General features: G+C 42.0%; 2 protein-coding genes across 5 annotated transcripts in view; one reads left to right on the forward strand and one right to left on the reverse strand.

Moving 5' to 3' along the window:
- Nucleotides 1-14012, reverse strand: part of SPATA9 (spermatogenesis associated 9) — a 52389-nt gene extending 38377 nt beyond the window's left edge. The window contains exons 1-3 of one of the 4 annotated variants that reach the window (XM_061152039.1): nucleotides 12255-14012; nucleotides 11219-11448; nucleotides 8298-8643 (exon numbers count right to left, since the gene is read on the reverse strand). The gene's annotated coding sequence lies outside the window, so the exon portion shown is untranslated. Of the gene's footprint in view, nucleotides 1-2148; nucleotides 2238-5599; nucleotides 8644-11218; nucleotides 11449-12254 lie in introns of those variants that run through there. The other 3 variants (XM_061152037.1, XM_061152040.1, XM_061152041.1) reach the window with 3 other exon arrangements.
- A 747-nt stretch (nucleotides 14013-14759) lies between these two features.
- The window catches only part of RHOBTB3 (Rho related BTB domain containing 3), a 59532-nt gene continuing 55283 nt past the window's right edge, over nucleotides 14760-19008 (forward strand). Inside the window, exons 1-2 of the mRNA XM_061152045.1 lie at nucleotides 14760-14907; nucleotides 15086-15311. Of these exons, the coding sequence (XP_061008028.1) occupies nucleotides 14906-14907; nucleotides 15086-15311 (228 nt within the window). The 5' untranslated portion in view covers nucleotides 14760-14905. The remainder of the gene's footprint in view (nucleotides 14908-15085; nucleotides 15312-19008) is intronic.

Below are 19008 nucleotides of genomic sequence, written 5' to 3' on the forward strand. Positions count from 1 at the left end.
TAAAGTGATGTCTCTACTTTTTAACATGCTGTCCTACGTTTGTCATAGCTTTTCTTCCAAGGAGCAAGCGTCTTTGAATTTCATGGCTGTAGTCACCATCTGCAGTGATTCTGGAGCCCAAGAAAATAAAGTCTGTCACAGTTTCCATTGTTTCCCCATCAATTTGCCATGAAGTGATGGGATGCCACAATCTTAGGTTTTTGAATGTTGAGTTTTAAGCCAGCTTTTTCAATCTCCTCTTTCACCTTCATCAAGAGGCTCTTTAGTTCCTCTTTCCTTTCTGTCATAAGGGTGGTATCATCTGATCACCCTCCATAATATTGGTGAGCCTCATCCAATGAATCGAAGGCCTTAATAGAACAAAGACTGGCTTCCCCTAAGAAGGAAGTCTGCTGGCAAACGACCTTTAGACTTGATATACACTCTTCCCTAGGTCTCTAGTCTGCTGGCCTAACCTGCAGGTTTTGTATTTATCAAACCTCCACAATTACATGATCCAATTCCTTAAACCTCTCTTTTATATATAGTATTTTTTGTATGTACACACACACACTTACATATCCCATTGTCTCTCTTTCTCTGGCTAACCCCAGTGACTGAAACCAGCCCAGTGAGCCCTTGGAGAGATGCTGTAGGAGAAGCCAGGGAAGGAATATATCCTTTCTCATCCTACTACCTCTGATCTCCCCATTGACTATATGCAACTAAAAGGCAGAAAGGAAAAGGAACCTATGGATACAGTTTACACAAGCTAGGTTTCCAGCATACAGAGCAGGGTGGAGATGAGAGACAAGCAGGCCTTGGGCAAAGAAAGAGTTAAACTCATTTAAAAAAAAAAAGCTTAGAAAGCATTACCATAAAATTCAGAAAAGTAGTCACCTTCTGAAGCATGAGAAGGTAAGGATCCAGAAGGGATACATGGGTTGGGGGTATTTCCTTATTAGAATGTTGACTAAATGAGTGTTTGTCTTATAGTTATCCATTAAACTATACATCTATGCTTTGTACTTTTTATATATTTCATAATTTAAAAGTTTAAAGAAGAAAACAACATTTAGCCATAAGAACTTTTATAATATATGAATTCTAATAGTCACAGTCATTTTCCAGGTAAGCAAGTTCGTAGCACTTAAAACGAGTCTCTTTAAAATACCAGAAAATTTACTACAGACAGTATACAAGTCCTGACAAGTTAGAGAACTAAGTATCTCAGAACTCAAAACATTTTTTAAAAAGTTGCTTCCAGCCAGAGGGGGAGGAAAGAATAGTACCTGGAGACTTGGACATGTTTATTCACACGTGCTGAGAGTAAAGAACAGTAGAGAGGTAAATGGTGAAGACAGGAGAAGAAAGGGATGCAGAGACAGAGCAGCTCCCTGCAGGGTCAAAAGGGGAAGCCCATCGGGCACCACCAGAGCAACTAGCCTTGAGTAAGATGAAGGATATTTACTGCACTGGGACTGAAGGAAAAAGAAGAGGATGTATGTGGTTGCAAGTGAGTTTGTCAGCTTAGCAGTGGGAAGCTGAGACAGTTCCCCACCTGGTGCTTCCTTCTTCTCCCTGATGAAGAGGTGGTGGGCAGTGAGAAGGCTTGGATCACTTTGGAAAACAGCAGCATCAACTACGTTTGCGAGGCGGTACCGAATGCCGATTGAAGAATGCAGACCATGAATTGGTAGCACCATTAATCTGCAAAGTTTTGTGGTTTTCTATAGTAAAATTTAGCAACCCAGAGATAGCAACAGGAGAAAGAGAGAAGTGGGAGTTCAGTTTCTCTTGGGTCTCAGAGAACAGAAATTCTTCAGGAGGATGGAGAAGTAATGGTCTGGTTCTCCTCCTCCACTCAGACTGGAATTCCACAAGGTAAACCGAAAACTTTCAGTACAAAGCTAAGTATGGGCAAACCTAGATGATCGGGATAAGGTATAGTTGGGCCGGTAGTAAGAATATCAGGAAACGGGGCATGTTGGGTTAAACTGGCTATAAAGTTTTTAAGAAGAATTTGCCTGAGAAATGCCCTTCTATTGAGTAGTGGGTGGTGATGGGGTCCAGACTGGCTCTAGAAGACTCCATGTTTTTAGGTCACTCCTTGATGTGAGGATCTAGAAGTAGAAAATACAGGTGCATTATACACAGTTGTCTGCATACCTGTTTAGCAGGTTATCAAGTTCCTTTGAAGTATTTCTTAAGAAGCATACTTAGAAGGTGCCTGTGAATGTGGTGCCTTTGAGAAATCCATGATTCTCAAGAGCTGACTCACTGGAAAGACCTTGATGCTGGGAAAGATTGAAAGTAGGAGGAGAGGAGGGGGACACAGAATGAGATGGTCAGATGGCATCACCGACTCAGTGGACATGAAGTTGGGCAAACTCTGAGATGGTGAGGGACAGGGCAGCCTGGTGTGCTGCACCCACAGGGTCACAAAGAGTTGGACACGACTGAGCGACTGAACAACAACAAAATTGTGAATGGCTACTGGATAATCTTCGCAGCTAATCCCATCATGCAGACAGCTATCAGCCCTTCGGGCTTCCCTGGTGGCTCAGAAGGTAAAGAATCTGCCTGCAATGCAGGAGACCTGAATTCAACCCCTGGGTCGGGAAGATCCTGGAGGAGGGCATGGCAACCCACTCCAGAATTCTTGCCTGGAGAATCCCATGGACAGAGGAGCCTGGCAGGCTACAGTCCATGGGGTCACAGAGTCAGACATGACTGAGCAACTAACACTTTTACTTTCAAAGGGCTGAACCTGTCAATCAGAAGATAAAACTTTAGGGAACTGATCAAGGCATACATTCACTTACTGAAGTTTGCTCTGGAAAATAATGTCTCCATACACAATTTAATGCTGCCATAATTCTAATTAAAATGTAAACTCCTTGGAATCAAAAGGTCCTATACCTTAGGTGCTTTATCAATGTCTGTTGAACTGAGAAGGTGACGAAGGGCTTCCCTTGTAGACGTACCTAAAGGGAAAAGAAAATGCTGGCCACATATCCTAGATTTCCAGGCCCGTTGAGAGTTAACCTTGTGATTGTAAATGAATAAATAGTTTACACTGGCCTCTTGTGCACTGGGTTAGCACAACCTTCAGCCCTTGCGTATGATCAACTCTGGACACCCTGACAAAATAAAAGTTCTGGGCTTGCAAAAACCAAGGAATGAGCCCTGGAAAATGTGACTCGACTGAGGCAATGTCATCCTGAGACCAGCTTGAGCAGCCCAGCTGGCCTCTCCCTGTGACATTTCTAGCATGGTGGTTTAGAACAGTGACTCTATTTAAATCAATCTGTCCTCCTACCATAAAAAAATCTTTGAGATCATGGTGGAGTCATTAGCAAAATATTGTTGTAATCATCGTTAATGCAAGAGGACTGAGTAATTTATTAGAAATCACAGTGAGTTAATAAAAAGCACTGGCTGAAATATGCCTCCTAATTCTAGAGTCCAGCCCGGGGAGTTACGAATTGTGTACAGTTTGTGACTGTTCATGGGTAGCGACCTAGTAACAGACTGTTCCATTTCAAGGCTACAGCTAGTGAGTACTAAAACACCTGTAATGAAACAAAACAAACTCTGCTTTTGTGTCTGTTTTGTATTTTTTATATTATGTGATACTTCACTGCTTCTTGCATTATGCCAAGGTTGCACATTTCTGAGTGTCTCATTCTTTTTGTTCATAGAGCCATTAACCTTTCTCACAACTCTGAAGAGTTCAACATAATGACCCATAAAAACAAGATCTTTTCCAATGTGGTAAACATTCCAATTACAACTACTGATTATTCTTTTGTTTCTATTGACCCACAGAAATATAGTTTCTTAACTAATCAGTTCAAAAAAATTGAACTGCTTTCTAGATTTCACTAGAGTTTTCTTGCCCCTCAGAATTTCATAAATTCTCTTTAAATTTCATAAATTCTCCTTAAGTCATAATGTAAAAGGCCTATCCTTTCATTTTACCTGGTGCCAAGTAATTTAACTATTACCTTTATATTAAATCAACAACAATATACTATGGTTTAAGGACACCGTTTGAGAAGACAAAAAAAAAGCTTATGGTGGGCAACTTCTGCCGTTACCTGGGTGGCACGTTAGGCATTGGGAATGTTAGGGCTTTACTCTACCTCTCATTTCGGGGATATTCAGTGGAAAATTTGAGAGGCTCTGCTTGCCACTGGGATTCATCCAGAACTGACTTTGCTTTTAGCTTCCCCGATTTATCACTTCACGGAGGAGGGTTTGAATGCCATTTAATGTAGATTGAATTGCCTGGCCTCACTCTAGTCTTAACTGGGAAGGAGCCTATAACTAGAAGATCTTGAGGAAGCACATGAAACAAGCCCCTTCATTAGCAGAAACTGTATTTGCCCTGTAGGAGTTGGGCACTTATTGGTTGAAAAGGGGGTTGGATCTGGCTACAGCGGGGGTGGGGTGCGGGCCAAACTGGTACTACAGCTGGAGAGACGATAATAATCACCCAAGTCCAGACGCTTTACTTTAAAGGTGAGAGGAGACAATACCCATCGACAATAGTTCTCCAGTCCCAGATTTAGACTTTTTAAATGGAAAGGGCTCTAAAAAACGAGTGTGGAGAGCAATGCTAGTAAAAATGTGTCCACAGGGATCTCTGGAAAAAGTGACAGAAGCAGGACAAAAAGGAAGAGAAAATAACACCGTTCAGATAAGCTGAATGATCTGTTATAATGCCAAAAGGACTATTCCCCAAGAATACAAGTTGGTGACTTAATAGTTAATGGTATCAGTAGGGCTTGCCTCAGAAAAAAAAATCACTAAGAAAATTTCAATAGTTGTTCACTGTAAAAAGTGTTTAACTGTAGACAGGGTCACAGACGCAAAAGTGGAAAGTAAAAAGCAAGTTTCTAGAGAAAATAAGGATCAGCAGTACTGCATGAAGGTAGAAGTCATGTTAAGCAGCTTGTGATAGCTGTTGAATGAAATAGGAGAACACGTGAAAGCATGCTTGTGAAATGCTCCCATCAGGACGATGCCTAGTGGATGGCCTTGGCAGGGATGCAGGTACCTGAACAGGTCAAATAAAAGGCGTATAAGAGATGCGGAAGGCTTAGGGGTTTACCACTGGAAACTGCGTAACTTCTATTACAGTTAAAACTGGAAACAGATGATAGGAATATTGAAAACAATCTATTTTTTAAATATATTTCAGTTCTGCAAAAAGGAGGGCTAGCAACAAAATATTATACCATTCAAATTTAATATCCTATATTTCTGTAGGTCTACACATGGAAAACTTCACAAGATATTATGCATAAATTACACAATTAATATGCTTGATTATGATATTTACAAATATTTTTTCCCAGGGCCAAATAACAGCAGGCATAGTAAAGGCCAAAAACCCAGGTTTCTTTGAAGTTCAAACCTTTGAAAAGTGCTGGTAACAAAGAGGCAATCCTGATTCCAAGGAATCTATGTTCTGGCATTTTTAAAGCAACATTTTAACTGAAAAACAGAACAATTGTTTGAAAAACATGATTGGGCACAATAACACAGGTGAATAGATATGTTCAAACAAACACACAAATGAACATCTTAGACCTTTTCTGAAAGAGCTTACAGTAGTTGGCTCCGTACATGGTACAGATTCTCACTTCAGCTTCTGCAAACAGAATGAATGATATTGCAGCCGTGTAGTTTAGAAGAGATCCACAAATTTAGAAGAAAACTGCTGACTGTTTCTCTGAGAAGAGTTTCCCAGGTAATAAAAAGAGGAACATAAACTTTTCTCAAGACTGAGTGTATGGTTACTGACTCTGCTACCTGACTTTGCTTGCATTACTTATGTGAAGTACTGCAAGCTCTGGTGGTTTTAAAAAAAAAAAAAAGAAAAAGCTAATCTTGAATTCTGTGATTTTTCTGTAAATTTGCAAACGTTTATCTTTCATTAGATTAGTTAGTACAATACAAATACATTTTTCACTGGGCTGATTTCTAGGCAAGTAGGTCTGCGGTTTATCTGTGTTACCTTCTCCTATCTCCCCCTTACTTCCTCTCTCACAGCCGCCCTTGCAGCAGCAGCTAGCCCAGCGTCCTGTTCTGCTTCCTGGCAGACCAGGACTCCACTGTGATATTCTAAGCTTCCCCTCTAAGACACAGCCTCAGACGCCAGACCAGTAGTCTCCAAACTTTTTGACTGAGCACCCTATCGTAAGAATTTTGAGTACACCCCCAGTATCTTTATAAATGACAAGCATGTTACTGTTAATATATCGTGACCACAGTAAAACACATTGAAATAGAAAATTTTCAATAGATAACGATGAAGTAAATCACATAAAAAATCTTTTTAATGTATTACTAATAATACAAAATATACTTTTCTCTAGAATGTTACTGCCAACAAATCTTTTATGGAGAATAACAATTGAATATGCTTCATGAAAAAACTAAGATCATGACATCTGTTCCCATCACTTGATGGCAGCTGGAAGGGGAAAAAGTGACAGGTTATATTTTCTTGGGCTCCAAAATCACTGCGGATAGTGACTGCAGCCATGAAATTCAAAGATGCTTGCTCCTTGGAAGGAAAGCCATGACAAACCTAGACAGCATATTAAAAAGCAGAGACATCACTTTGCCAACAAAGGGCAGGGAAGTCAAAGCTCTGGTTTTTCTAGTAGTCATGTATGGATGTGAGAGTTGGACCATAAAGAAGGCTGAACACTGCAGAATTGATGCTTTGAACTGTGGTGTTGGAGAAGACTCTTGAGAGTCCTGTGGACTGCAAGGAGATCAAACCAGCCCATCCTAAAGGAAATCAACCCTGAATATTCATTGGAAGGACTGATGCTGAAGCTCCAATATTCTGGCCATCTGATGCAAAGACCCGATACATTGGAAAAGACCCTGATGCTGGGAAAGATTGAAAGCAAAAGGAAAAGAGACCAACAGAGGATGAGATGGTTAGATAGCATCACTGACTCAATGGACAAGAATTTGAGCAAACTCTGGGAATCAGAAGAGGACAGAGGAGCCTGGCATGCTGCAGTCCATGAGGTCAGTAACAGTCGGACACAACTTAGCGACTGAACATCATTATCTTTTAAATCTTGGTTCAACATTTTGTGATACAGCAACATAGATGTCTGCTTTTATGTTCAGTTTATTTAAAGGCTCTCTGAAAAGAGCTCAACAAGATATGGGAATTTAAATGGAAGAAGTGCTCCATTAGCTGGGTTGCTAAGTCATACTTATATACTCCAAGAGACAGTGAAGGACAGGGAAGCCTTGCGTGCTGTAGTTCATGGGGTCCAAAGAGTTGGACATGACTTAGCAATTGAACAACAACACCAATTTATTTTTCAGTCTTATCATTTATTATGCAAAGATTTTGGTTAAATCTGATGGATACATTTCCATCTTACCTAATGTTATTCAAATGGTTTTAAAAAACCTATAAGATGACCAGAGTTTTTATAGGTTACATGCATTTTCAATCACAAAACACATAGTGGGTGAGGGATTGCTAACTGGAGCTAGTTATCTAAGTTTGAATCACAGCTCCTGGATTCTCACTATTTTACTTGAGAGCCAAGTAAATTAGCCTCTCTAAGCTACAATTTTCTCTCCTGTAAATTAGGATAGTAATAGTAATAGAACCTACTCGATAGGGTTATTCAAAAATTTAAAAAGTCAGTATTTATAAAGCACTTAATATTATCTGGCATATGACGTGACATGTGTGTGTACTTAGTCATGTCCGACTCTTTGCAACCCAGTGGGCTGCAGCCCACCAGGCTCCTCTGTCCCTGGAATTTTTCAGGCAAGAATAACTGGAGTCGGTTGCTATTTCCTCCTCCAGGCAATCTTGCCTACCCAGGGATCGAACCCACATCTCCTGTATCTTCTGCATTGGCAGGTGAATCTTTTGCCACTGAGCCACCGGGGAAGCCCCCCTGTCTGGCATATCCTAAGTGTTACTTAAGCATATTAAGAAATACAGGGAGAATTCTCATGACCTGCAGCTGCTGCTAAGTCACTTCAATCGTGTCCGACTCTGTGCGACCCCATAGACGGCAGCCCACCAGGCTCCCCTGTCCCTGAGATTCTCCAGGCAAGAACACTGGAGTGGGTTGCCATTTCCTTCTCCAACGCATGAAAGTGAAAAGTGAAAGTGAAGTTGCTCAGTCGCGTCCGAGTCCTGGCGACCCCACAGACTGCAGCCCACCAGGCTCCTCCGTCCATGGGTGTGTAATACTAAAAACCACTTTTAAAATCAGTTGGGCACTATCTACCAAAATTAGACATACACTTACCCTGTGATCTAGCATATCCACCAAGATACTATATTTTAAAACAAGAGTAGTCTTTGCTGGCTTTGCTTGACAGTTCAGTTCAGTTCAGTCGCTCAGTCGTGTCTGACTCTTTGCAGCCCCACAAACTGCAGCACACCAGGCTTCCCTGTCCGTCACCAACTTCCGGAGTTTGCTCAAACTCATGTCCATCGAGTTGGTGATGCCATCTAACCATCTCATCCTCTGCCATTCCCTTCTCCTCCTGCCTTCAATCTTTCCCAGCACCAGGGTCTTTTCCAAGGAGTCAGTTCTTTGCATCAGGCTTTGATTGGAATAGGTCAAAACTAGAAATAACCCACACGTGCATCTAAAATGAAATGGATAGGTAAATAGTAATTTATATATCCACTGGATACTATTCAGCAATAAAAAGGAATAATAGGGACAAACCACAGCTACAACAACATAAATAAATCTTACAAATGAAGATGAGCAAAAGAACCAAGACACAAAAAAGTATATAAAGTGTATAGAGTGTATAGAATATATAGAGTGTATAGAGTATATAGAGTGTATATATAAGACTCAACTTATATAAAATTCATAGACAAGAAAAAACAGAATATCAGCTTAGGAATGCCCATATAGATAGTAAAACTGTAAGGAAAAATAAACAAATAGTCATCACAAAAATCAGGCTCACGATTCTAAGAAAAAGAACTGTAACTGAGTAGGGGCAGCTGTGAGTGGGGGGCAGTGTGTGTGTGTGGGTGCACCCTTGCATAACTGCTGATAACGCTCCATTTTCTGGACCGGGAGATTGCTCAGGAATGCTTACTTTATAATTATTTATTAACTACATGCATCAGTATTATGCACTTTTCTGTGTGTGTTATATTTCACAGTGAAGAAGTATTTTTAAAAACTGCTATACAAGTTTTGTTTTCACAAAATTAACCTTAGTTTCTGGCTCCAGCTTCTTTGCTGGGAAAACTGCTTATGAGAAATACCTCAAATGAATTCCATGTGGTTGCTCTCACTGTAAGCTTGGAATCCTTCCTTCCTTTAAACATTTTTTTTAAAGTCTAAGTAACTCATTCACTTACAGAAGTTGTGCATAAAATAAAGTTTGTTTTCTTAAAGTCAATTGTTGAAAATAACATCGTAAGTTGTATTAGAGAAAGAATATCTTCTCTACTGTAGCTTTCCTTTAGTGGCTCAGAGAATTGTCATTTTAAAATGTATTTCATTACTGAAATACAACCTAGTAAATACCACACTGAAACAGAATCTATTCAACACCATAACATGAGACATATTGAAAACATCTGTTCTTTTCGTTTAACACTATAGTAAACTTCCCACATTGCGTAACATGCTCCAATACTTGTGTCTTTAGGTCTTTAGCAATGTTTTATATTCATATTCTCAAGGTATTTGCTATCAAAGGAACGCAGTTTTTCCCCCCATTTGTGTTCCATGTGTTTCTGGGAATAACACTTATCTTCACAAGAAGAAAACTATTTTCCCAACGGTATGTTGCTTTTTGACTTTTTATTTTTAAGGAAGCTCAGAAAAGACTTCATAGCATTTATAATTGGTGAATTTTCTTTAAAGTATTGCTTGAATTGTTCATTCCTTAAACATTTTAGAAATATCATTCTTTATCTTCAAGTTTGAATGTTCAGTTTTTAAGTGATTAGCTAATTGTGATAGGGCTTCCCTGTTGGCTCAGCTGGCAAAGAATCCACCTGCAATGCAGGAGACCCCAGTTGGATTCCTGGGTCGGGAAGATCCGCTGGAGAAGGAATAGGCTACCCACTCCAGTATTCTTGGGCTTCCCTGGTGGATCAGGCAGTAAAGAATCCTACAACGGGGAAACCTGGGTGCGATCCTTGGGTTGGGAAGATCTCCTGAGAAGGGAATGGCTACCCACTCCAGTATTCTGGCCTGGAGAATTCCATGGACAGAGGACCCCATGGCTACAGTCCATGGGGTCACACAGAGTCAGACATGACTGAGTGACTTTCACTTTTACTCAGAACATTATCTATTAACTGTAATGCATCCTCCAGGTGAAGATGTTAGCCAAAGTAACTATAAATCCATACCTAAAACAGTTTTTTTAAAATTTACTTTTAATTGGAGAATAATTCCTCTATAGTGCTATGTTGGCTTCTGCTGTACAATGTGAATCAGCAAACATATGCCCCCTCCCTCCAACCCACCCCCAGGTTGTCAGAGCACCAGGCCGAGCTCCCTGTGATAAACAGCAGCTCCCCACTGCCTGTCTATTTCACACAGGATAGCGTATCTATGTCAAGGCTACTCTCTCAGTTCGTCTTACCCTCTTCCTCCTCTGCTGTGTCCACAAGTCCATTCTCTAAGTCTGTTAAAACAGTTGTTAACGATTACTGCCAACCGAATGTCAGTCTGACTAGTCATTAGTTTTTCACCTTGCAGTGTGACTCCCAAAGAGTGCCCGAAATGTCAGCTCAGTCCATTGTGTTTGCCTGTTCTTGCATTATTAACATTGCCTCCATTGATCCATGCTGTAATGGTTTACTTAAATATCATCTATAAATCCATTTAGTCAGATACAGAAACTGCAACATGTGGCAATATGTTCAACCTATACATATGTATATCTAGGGCTGATTCATATTGTTGTTTGGCAGAAACCAACACAGTTCTGTAAAGCATTTATCCTTCAACTAAAAAACAATTTTAAAAAAGTGAGGAAAGGAGAGGGTCCTCCCCTCTCACTGTGTGCTGTGATGCTCCCACCCTCTCCCCAGAACACCCGGAATGCCCGCCCACCTTGGGATCAAATCGGGGTGCCACCACCAATCCTGATTAAATATCAGCAGAGCTTACTTTCTTTCCTTTTTTTTGGGGGGGGAGAGTAAAAAATAAATGTCTGAAGATAAAAATTCAAATACCTTTTCAGGAATTTCAGGGGTTGATGTCGGCTGCCCACTTTGGAGATGCATCTTACATTCATATGCGGTTATATGTTATCTCAGGATAAGAACATCTATCTGAATGAATATGAAATGATGGCATGCCAGCCAGGAAACAAAAACATACTGTTAAGGCTGTAGATCCTTCCTTGTGTGTTATGCAGTGACCTTGAGGTTGGAGGACATAAGATAGTCCAATTTGTTACACCCTGGGAAAAGTAAAAACAAACAAACCCTTAATGCTACTAATGAGGGAAACTACAAATATATAAAACAAATAAAAATTGTACATAAAAGAGAAATGATTATTTAAAAGGTAGTCTTTAAGATAGTTATGAAAAAAAAATCTTTAAGATATCAGGAAATGGACCATTAGTGATATTGTGTGCCTAGCTCCTGTAATAATTGACCCCAAAATGTCTGGTTTAATTCAATAAAGGTCTGTCTTCTCACTCATATCAGTACACTGCATGCGGTGAGGAGGCTCTGCTGTAACTAATCATTCAGAGACGCAGGTTGCTTCCAAGCTGCAGATTAAGCACATTCAAACACATGGCTTCAAGGTTGACCTGGCTTCATCCAGTTGGTAGATGGCCAGATGAAAAAAAATGGAGATGGTACACTTCTTAACTGCTCAGGAGGGATCATATTCCTTCCACTAGTGAGAACTAATCTCATGGCCATATCTACATGCAAAAACTCTGGGAAATGTCCTTTATCTATGGGGCCTGGAAGAGAAAATGGGTTTGGTGAGCATCCAGCTAGTCTTTGTCAAATAAACAGAGTTGGTCTAGAGATTCCAAGGTTATAACTTGAGTATCACCAAGTCTGACTTTGGAAATCTCTTGGGAAGCCTCTACCACCCTCACTTCTGCCTGCTGTAATGAAGGCGTCAGAAGACCAGCACTAATTTTAGCTCTTGCTGTTCCCTGAATAAGCCATGATCATCCACATCTCTCCATCTTTGCATGTGATTTTCAAATAAGGTCTGTCCGTTGTTTCCAGTATTTCTTACCTCCCCTTCCTGCCAAGCTAGCAGGCTTCTCCTCCTCTTCTAAGACCTAAGACAGCGGTTACTTCCTCCATGCACTTCTCTCTGATGACAGAGAAGGTACAGGTCTCTTCTTAATGTTGACTGAACTTTATCCTTGTCCTTTGTTCCCACCTCTATTACTGAATGCATAAGCCTGCATGATAGTTTTTAATGAACAAGTACATTTTCAAAAGGATCAGATGCATCAATATTCACAACATAGTGACCATTAATAATAGATTTAGCTTCTCAAGGATAAGGACTGGGTCTTATGTATCTTAATATCTCCCGTGCGTACCAGTGCTGGCCTGGCTTACATACTCAATAACGGAGGAAAAACTGAACGCTGTCTGCCACTTCCCAGCAACTTCCCAGCTTCGCAACCCTTCCTGCCAGTTTCCAGCAACTCTAACTCTCTTTCTGTCTCGAGGTAAAATGCATTAAACACAACACTGACCATTGCCACCATTTAAAAATGCACAGTACTATGCACCTTGTTTGCAACAGTTCTTTTCACATTTTCATCTTACAAAACAGAAACTCTATATTCATTGAACTCCAAATTTTCCTCTCCCAAAAGCCCCTTTAAAACTAGCATTCTGCTTTCTAAGAGTCTGACTACCTGAGATATCTCATGTAAGTGGAATAATGCAGTCTTTGTCTTTCTATGACTAGCTTATTGCCCTCAAGATTCATTCATGTTGTAACATGTGACAGGATTTCCCTCTTTTCTTAGATAGAATATTTCTTTCTATGTATATACCACCTTTTCCATATCCATTCAACCATTCCAGTGTCTTTGTTTTGGACTTGGGGTTACTGGTGGTGATTGATGACCCATGAGAAAAGGTGATCTTGTACTCTTTTGGGGTGCTTCTAGAGACTAAAACAGAAACTACACTGGGTGCAAAGGGAAATAAGATTTTTAAACATCAGTGACTTACATAAAGAATGCCCCCCATTATACCCTATCTGAGCACGAGAAACTATTAAACTCCTTTCAGCTGAGCAACCGGGGCCCACAATAAAAAGCTGCTCACATTCCAAACGCCTCTCACCCTGGGGTTTTTTCACTACCCTACTCAGCACCGCCTGTTTCATAGCCTCAAAATAGCTCTGTTGAGAAAAGAAACAGCAACATTTTAAAGTAGGGCAAAATAAATAAAGGGATAAACAAGAACTCTTTCAACACGGAGCACTTGCAAGAATTTTCATGTTTATGGAGAGGCAGAGCCCCAGAGTAAACTCTAGCTCCTCTTCGAATCCAGTGGATTCCAGTGTTCACTTGCATCGAGGCGGTTTGAGGCCCTTTGGGGACACTCACAGCCTTTAGTTCAGGGCGTTATCATGAAAGAATCTAAAGTATCCTTGCATTAGCATGATCGTTATTTTTTCAGCTGGTCTGAGGAGCTATTATTAACCATGTAGCCATAACGCGTACCGAAAACCTCCCCACGTAAGCTCGCATTTGATCTGTAAACACGTTAAGCAACCTCACGCATAACGACTTCCTACAGTCATCACAATCAGAACCTAAACACTTAACAACAACAACAAAAATCCTCCGGCTTTTGGTCAAAAAAGATGCCAAATATAGCTTTAAGTAGTAAATAATCCTCCCGAGAAGCGACGTTCGCGAATTAATTGGTGCGTGAACAAAGAACCCTTTCTGCACCACGATGAATGTTGCCTTTCTTTTTTTTCTCCCAAGTATGATTGTAGAAAACAGCTGTACTACATGCTGACAAATGAACAAGCGGCAGACTTGGTAAAAACACTTTTGGTCAAGGCCAAGAAGGGGGGGAGAAAAAAAAAAAAAAATCGGGCTGCTGGAGCGGCCAGGGGGCTGGATTCCCTGGCTTCCCTTACCTTTTTTTCTTTTTTTTTTCCCCGAGTCTTTAGGGAGCAGGGGCCGCAACCGCCCCATCACCACCCCCCGCCCCTTTCCCCGGCTCGGCTCCGGTTACAGCCTTTCGAGTTGAGCAAACTTGCTGCAGGCGGATTGGTGACCGGGAGCTCTCGGGCCGGGGCGTCGTATTTATTAATTTATATTCCGCGGCGCCCCGCGCTGCCCGTTCCTTTGTATCCGGCCCGCCGCCGCCGCCGCCGCCGCCCGGGCTCGGGGGGGAGCCTCAGCGGGGAGCGAGGGCCCCGCGTCCGCCCGAGGACACCCCCCTCTCCAAGGCCGGCACGTGCGGCTGCCGCCCGGCCCGCAGAGGGGGCGGAGGCCCGGCTTCTCCCCCACCCGCCGCCGAGCCAGAAGCAGCAGGCGCGGCGGCGGGCCGCCTGGCCGGGGGAGCGCGGCGCCCGGCGAGTCTCCGCGGCGGCGGCGGCGGGGGCCCGGGAGCGGGAGCGGCGGGTCCCCCCCGCCCCGGGATGCGCCCCGCCACTTCCTGACTGGCTGGCGGCGCGCACGCGGCCCCCGGAGCTCGCTCGCCCGCCCGCTCTGCGTCGGCCGCGCGGCGCTGGAGGCGCGCGAGGAGGGGGAGACGCGGCCGGGGATGAGCTGATTGCTGGGGGGCGCGCGTGGTGGTGGTGGGAGGGCGGAGCCCACGCCGCCGCCTGGCCCCCCGGAGGCCGCGAAGAGCCGACCTTTCTCCGCGTCGCCGCCCGGCCCCGGGGGACTGGAGACCATGTACGTACGCGTCGCGGGCCCGCTCTGGTCTCCAGCCCCGGCGCGTGCCGTGCGCCCCACCCCGGGCCCGGGGGGCTCTCGCGCGCCCGTCCTCGCCGCGCGCTGCCCCCCGCGCCCACGAAGGCGCGCCCCGCGCTCACCACGCGCCTCTTCTCCCCCCCGGTCTCGGCCGCCTTAGGTCCATTCACATCGTGGCGCTGGGGAACGAGGGGGACGCGTTCCACCAGGACAGCCGGCCGTCGGGGCTCATCCGCGCCTACCTGGGGAGAAGCCCGCTGGTCTCCGGGGACGAGAGCAGCTTGTTGCTGAGCGCGAGCGGCGCGGCCGCGCGGCCCGTCTTCACCGAGTATCAGGCCAGCGCGTTTGGGAACGTCAAGCTGGTGGTCCACGACTGTCCCGTCTGGGTAAGGGGGCTGACGGAGCTTTCCTTTCCTTTTTCCCCCCGCCCCCCCCCCCCCCCCCCCACTTTCATGACTGTCAACGTCCAGGTCACCTGGGGAGAGTTTTCTTTTTTTAAAAAACATTTTGGGGAAAGTCTTTGATCCTTCGTTTCAGGGGGCAGGGGCCAGCCTAATCAAAGAACACTCTTAGAAGGCAAAAAAAAAAAAAAAAAAGCCCCAGTGAGGATGTGAAGCACTTAGGCGAGCGTTTCACGATTGTGGGTTGTCTCTTGTTTAAGACAGCTGACCCTTAAATGTCCCAACCCCAAGGGACAGGGGTCACTAAGTTTCACCAGCAGAGAGCAGTGTGTGTTTTTTTTTTTTTTTTTTTTTCATGCTTACCCTGTGTGGGTGATATAGTAATATGAGTGTTCTAAAAATAAAGATCTATGAAAGCTCGACAGAGCCAAGATACATTTCACTGGGGGCCAGCTCAGAAATAGGACCCCCTGGAAAGGAGGGGGAAAGTTAGAGACTGAGAATTAATTTTAAACGACTCGTTTATAGCACTTTGAAAAAAAATTTTTAATTAGTTTTTAATTTTAATAGTGCAGATGTTCTTGATATATTTAGCCATTTCTTTTTTATGACCCCTAAATCAGAAATATTGCTGATACTATCTTGGGACTTGAAAAAAGCTTTAAAATTTGCAATGATTAGAAGAAATTGTAATGAAGTTGATAAATGCTAGTCTAATTCTGGAGTGGTAAAATAAGAAAGAAATCTACACCCTGATGGTATATAAATGTTTTTGAGTACACAGTAGCATCAAGAATGTTTTCATGTAACCTTATTTCAAAGTTTCTGAGTCTTTACTAGTGTAGAATCGACATTGCAGCTAAGTGTTATATTTTATAACAAGAAAGTTTAAGGTCTGAAAAGAATACAAGTTATCTTTATGTGAGATATACATTTAAACCACAGTTTAAGAAAAGTGAACTGGGGACTATAAGCTACTGATACACCTTTCCAAAGAAATGTATAAAATGTCCGTAAAAACATTTCTTATGCGGATTTCCATGTTACAGAAAGAAAAGATCACTTGTCCAAATAAATTTTCAGCTAAAAAGTAAATTTATGTTAGTAGACTAAAATAAATGAAAAACAGGCTTTTTCAGTCTAACAGGGAGGCTATTAAACTCCTAATTACAACATTGATGATACTGATCATAAGAAGCATGGGCAGAGAACTGGCTGGAGTCCATGCAAGCGAATGAAACCCTTCTTCCCCTTTGATCATTTCATTGTGAAAAATCTTACAATCCAAAAACTTACTGAGTCTACACTCAGCTGAACAAATATTGAGTGAATAGAGTAAATAAATGTAGGGGAAATAAAATAAGCTGAATTAGGATGTTAGGATAACCTTTCCTGTTTATTTTTTGTTTTTTGAGCAGTTAACTCCTGTTGATGTTATTATTAATAATTTAACAAAAAGCAGTACTTGTGATCCCATGGATTGTAGTGAATGAAATCTTCCAAATCAGTTAAAATTAACCTTTGTCGTCTAGGTTTTTGATTATTATGTTTTATTATTCTGATCACTTTTGTTTGGTTAGACTCTGGCCCTTTTTAAGGCATTGAGTTTGTATGTAACCAGGCACAGTTTTCTGGGTTATAATGGTCTTCAGGCATTGTAGAATGTGTTTGTAGAGCTACTGTTTATAAGATGCTTTCCTTCTGTAGGTGGTAAGTAAAAGCCCATTGGAGGTATGATAGTTGATTGTATTCATCAGCTGGTATTTGACATGTACTGAATCAGAATATTAAACACAGCAAAGCAGATAGAGCACAAGTTTTGCTATCAAAAGGAGCTGGTTTCAGATCTGCACCTTGCTACTTAGTGGCTGTGTTCCTGGGTAAAGACACTCATCTTCTTTTGTCCTTATTTTCCCTGTGTGTAAAATAAACATAATAATCACCCCTCCACCGCCCCCCCCCCCCCAACACTGGGCCATGCCAAAGAGTAAATGAGAGAATAGTGTAAAGTTATTAGCATCCAGACTGGCATGTAGTAAATACTTAATAAGTGGTAGCTATGATAATAATAAAGTATCACGACTTTAATAGGCATGTATTGCTTACACTAAGCAAAAGTAAAGTTTTCCTACGTATCACTGGAGATTTACACACAAATACACACAGGCAGCCTGTTAGTCCTTAGCATTAATAGATGCTGTGTCGCAGCCCCACAACCAAGTAGAATGAAATTGTTGTTTCACTGTGAAAATTCAGATTCTTTTTAAAAGATGAGTTCCATTCCCCAAATGTGGCTCCAAGCCTCGTGTTGCATAACTACCCTGAGGAAATCCTGGAACTGATTTATTTATGTTAGTAGACTAGGAGAACTTGATTTCCTTCATATTTCTAGAAATCAGTGGGACATTTTCTCTTTGAGATAATTTGAAGAAATGTAGCGTTGTTTCCTTGGAGTTAGAATGGCATAGTTGTACTCCTCTTTCCTAGTTTTCTTCTGTAGGTCTACTGCGCTACTCTGGATCTTTGCCATTTATACTTGGCACTTTAAATAAATGAGCTTCAAATTCATTTTATGTAGCTTATTATTAATAATATGTCTCTCAAGTCCACATTTTTAAAACAATTTTATTATTTCATTTCTAGATCTTTTCCTGTTTACCAGGAATATTCCATAAAAAGCAATGAGGTAATATATGCACACATTTCTTGTGCAGGGTTTGAAGCTCTGATTTGTATTAAAAAATAAAATTAGTTATAGTCTTTATATCCTCAATACCACAGAGTTAATGAAGCCAAAACCCATTTCCTCATAATATTTTCCCTTAAATGTCTCCTTTTTCCTTCTACACCTCTCCAGCATTCTGGAGTTTGGAACCGTTTGGAATGCAAAGAGCAGTTACTTTTGATTTGTTCTCTCAGAGTTAAGTGGCTGCTTGATTTTGCTCCCACTTCTTTCGTTTGTTCGTCCTACTCATCTGACTTTGTCCTCTTTCTTTACTGTACTTACATACCCTGTTGTACTTAGACACTTTGAGCTTGAATACTATACCAGATACAGCTGGAACTGAAGGGGTTTTGTGGTTTGGGATTTGGAAATTAGCATAGAGATCTTCTGGGAAGCTTTCACATTTTCTTGATCTGTGTCCCATTCTGCTTTTCCCTCTTCTGACATCCTCCACTATGTTCAAAGTTTTGCCTTTGCTGTTTGTAGCCCCATAGTTGGCCTCTTTTTCTGTTTTGTTTTGTTTTTTCTTTTTTCTCTTTTCTTTTTTTTTCTTCTGTTTTGTTTTAAAATCTTCCTCTAAAAACGCTGTGTCCGTCCCACTTTGAGTAAGGTATTCATATCTAAAAATCCTGTCATTCGTATTACTCAGAGTATACTTTTGGAAATGGGCAGGTTGTGAGGGTGTAGGGAATTGGGAGAGGCTTGGCCAGGACATGGGGGTGTACTGGTTAGAAGAAACTCTGCAAAAGGGCATTGCCGTGACCCTTCTCCAGAATTTTCTAGCAGAATAAAAGCTCTGTCGCAATTGATTGAAACCCTGTTTTGAACACTCATACTTCGAAGTGCAAACTTTCATAGGCCAACAGTTTTTTGGACTTGTGAGCCACATCTAGCTATTTTCTTAATCTAGCTTTATTACATCCTAAGAATACATACCAAAGGCCACAGGAAAGGACA

The sequence above is a fragment of the Dama dama genome, chromosome 9 (genome assembly GCF_033118175.1).
Source record: "Dama dama isolate Ldn47 chromosome 9, ASM3311817v1, whole genome shotgun sequence".
NCBI classification, from domain to species: domain Eukaryota; kingdom Metazoa; phylum Chordata; class Mammalia; order Artiodactyla; family Cervidae; genus Dama; species Dama dama.